Genomic DNA, 415 nt, shown 5'->3' with positions numbered 1-415 from the left:
GCTCGGGCTGCCGCATCCCCCGCGGGGGACGCGGGCGCAGGCCCCGCGACGCGCCCGGGCCTCCCCCGTACCTGCAGCGTCACCTCCTCGGGTCTCCAGTGGGGCCGCAGGCGGCGCAGGAGCTGCAGGGCGCCCTGGCGGTAGCCGGGCGCCTCCCGCTCGCTGACAGTGATGTCCAGCTTGGGCACCTCCGGGGAGCCGGGCGGGACGTGGATGTAGTTGGACATGGCGGCGGGCGGGACGCGGCACGGGGCGGACAAGGGCGGGCGGCTCTCGCTGGCGTCTCCTCCACGGCGGAGCCGGCAACTGAGGGGGAAATTTCCACTTCGGCTCTCGATAAAGCGGCTCCACCTCCCCCCGGCTGCGGCGCGGGGCAGCCTGGGAGAGCGGGCGGGGCCTGGCGGCGCCCTCCCCC

At 76.6% G+C, this 415-nt stretch overlaps 1 protein-coding gene across 1 annotated transcript in view; it reads right to left on the bottom strand.

The window, feature by feature from the left end:
- ETNK1 (ethanolamine kinase 1) overlaps nucleotides 1-349 on the bottom strand; it is a 26,590-nt gene extending 26,241 nt beyond the window's left edge. The window contains exon 1 of the mRNA XM_010566091.1: nucleotides 72-349. Coding sequence (XP_010564393.1) covers nucleotides 72-227 — 156 coding nt within the window. The 5' untranslated portion in view covers nucleotides 228-349. The remainder of the gene's footprint in view (nucleotides 1-71) is intronic.
- Between the last annotated feature and the right edge of the window lie 66 nt (nucleotides 350-415).

Source organism: Haliaeetus leucocephalus, unplaced genomic scaffold (genome assembly GCF_000737465.1).
Source record: "Haliaeetus leucocephalus isolate CR32 unplaced genomic scaffold, Haliaeetus_leucocephalus-4.0 Scaffold206, whole genome shotgun sequence".
NCBI lineage: Eukaryota > Metazoa > Chordata > Aves > Accipitriformes > Accipitridae > Haliaeetus > Haliaeetus leucocephalus.
The sequence above is the reverse complement of the archived record's forward strand: the minus strand, read 5'-3'. Positions and strand labels throughout refer to the sequence as shown.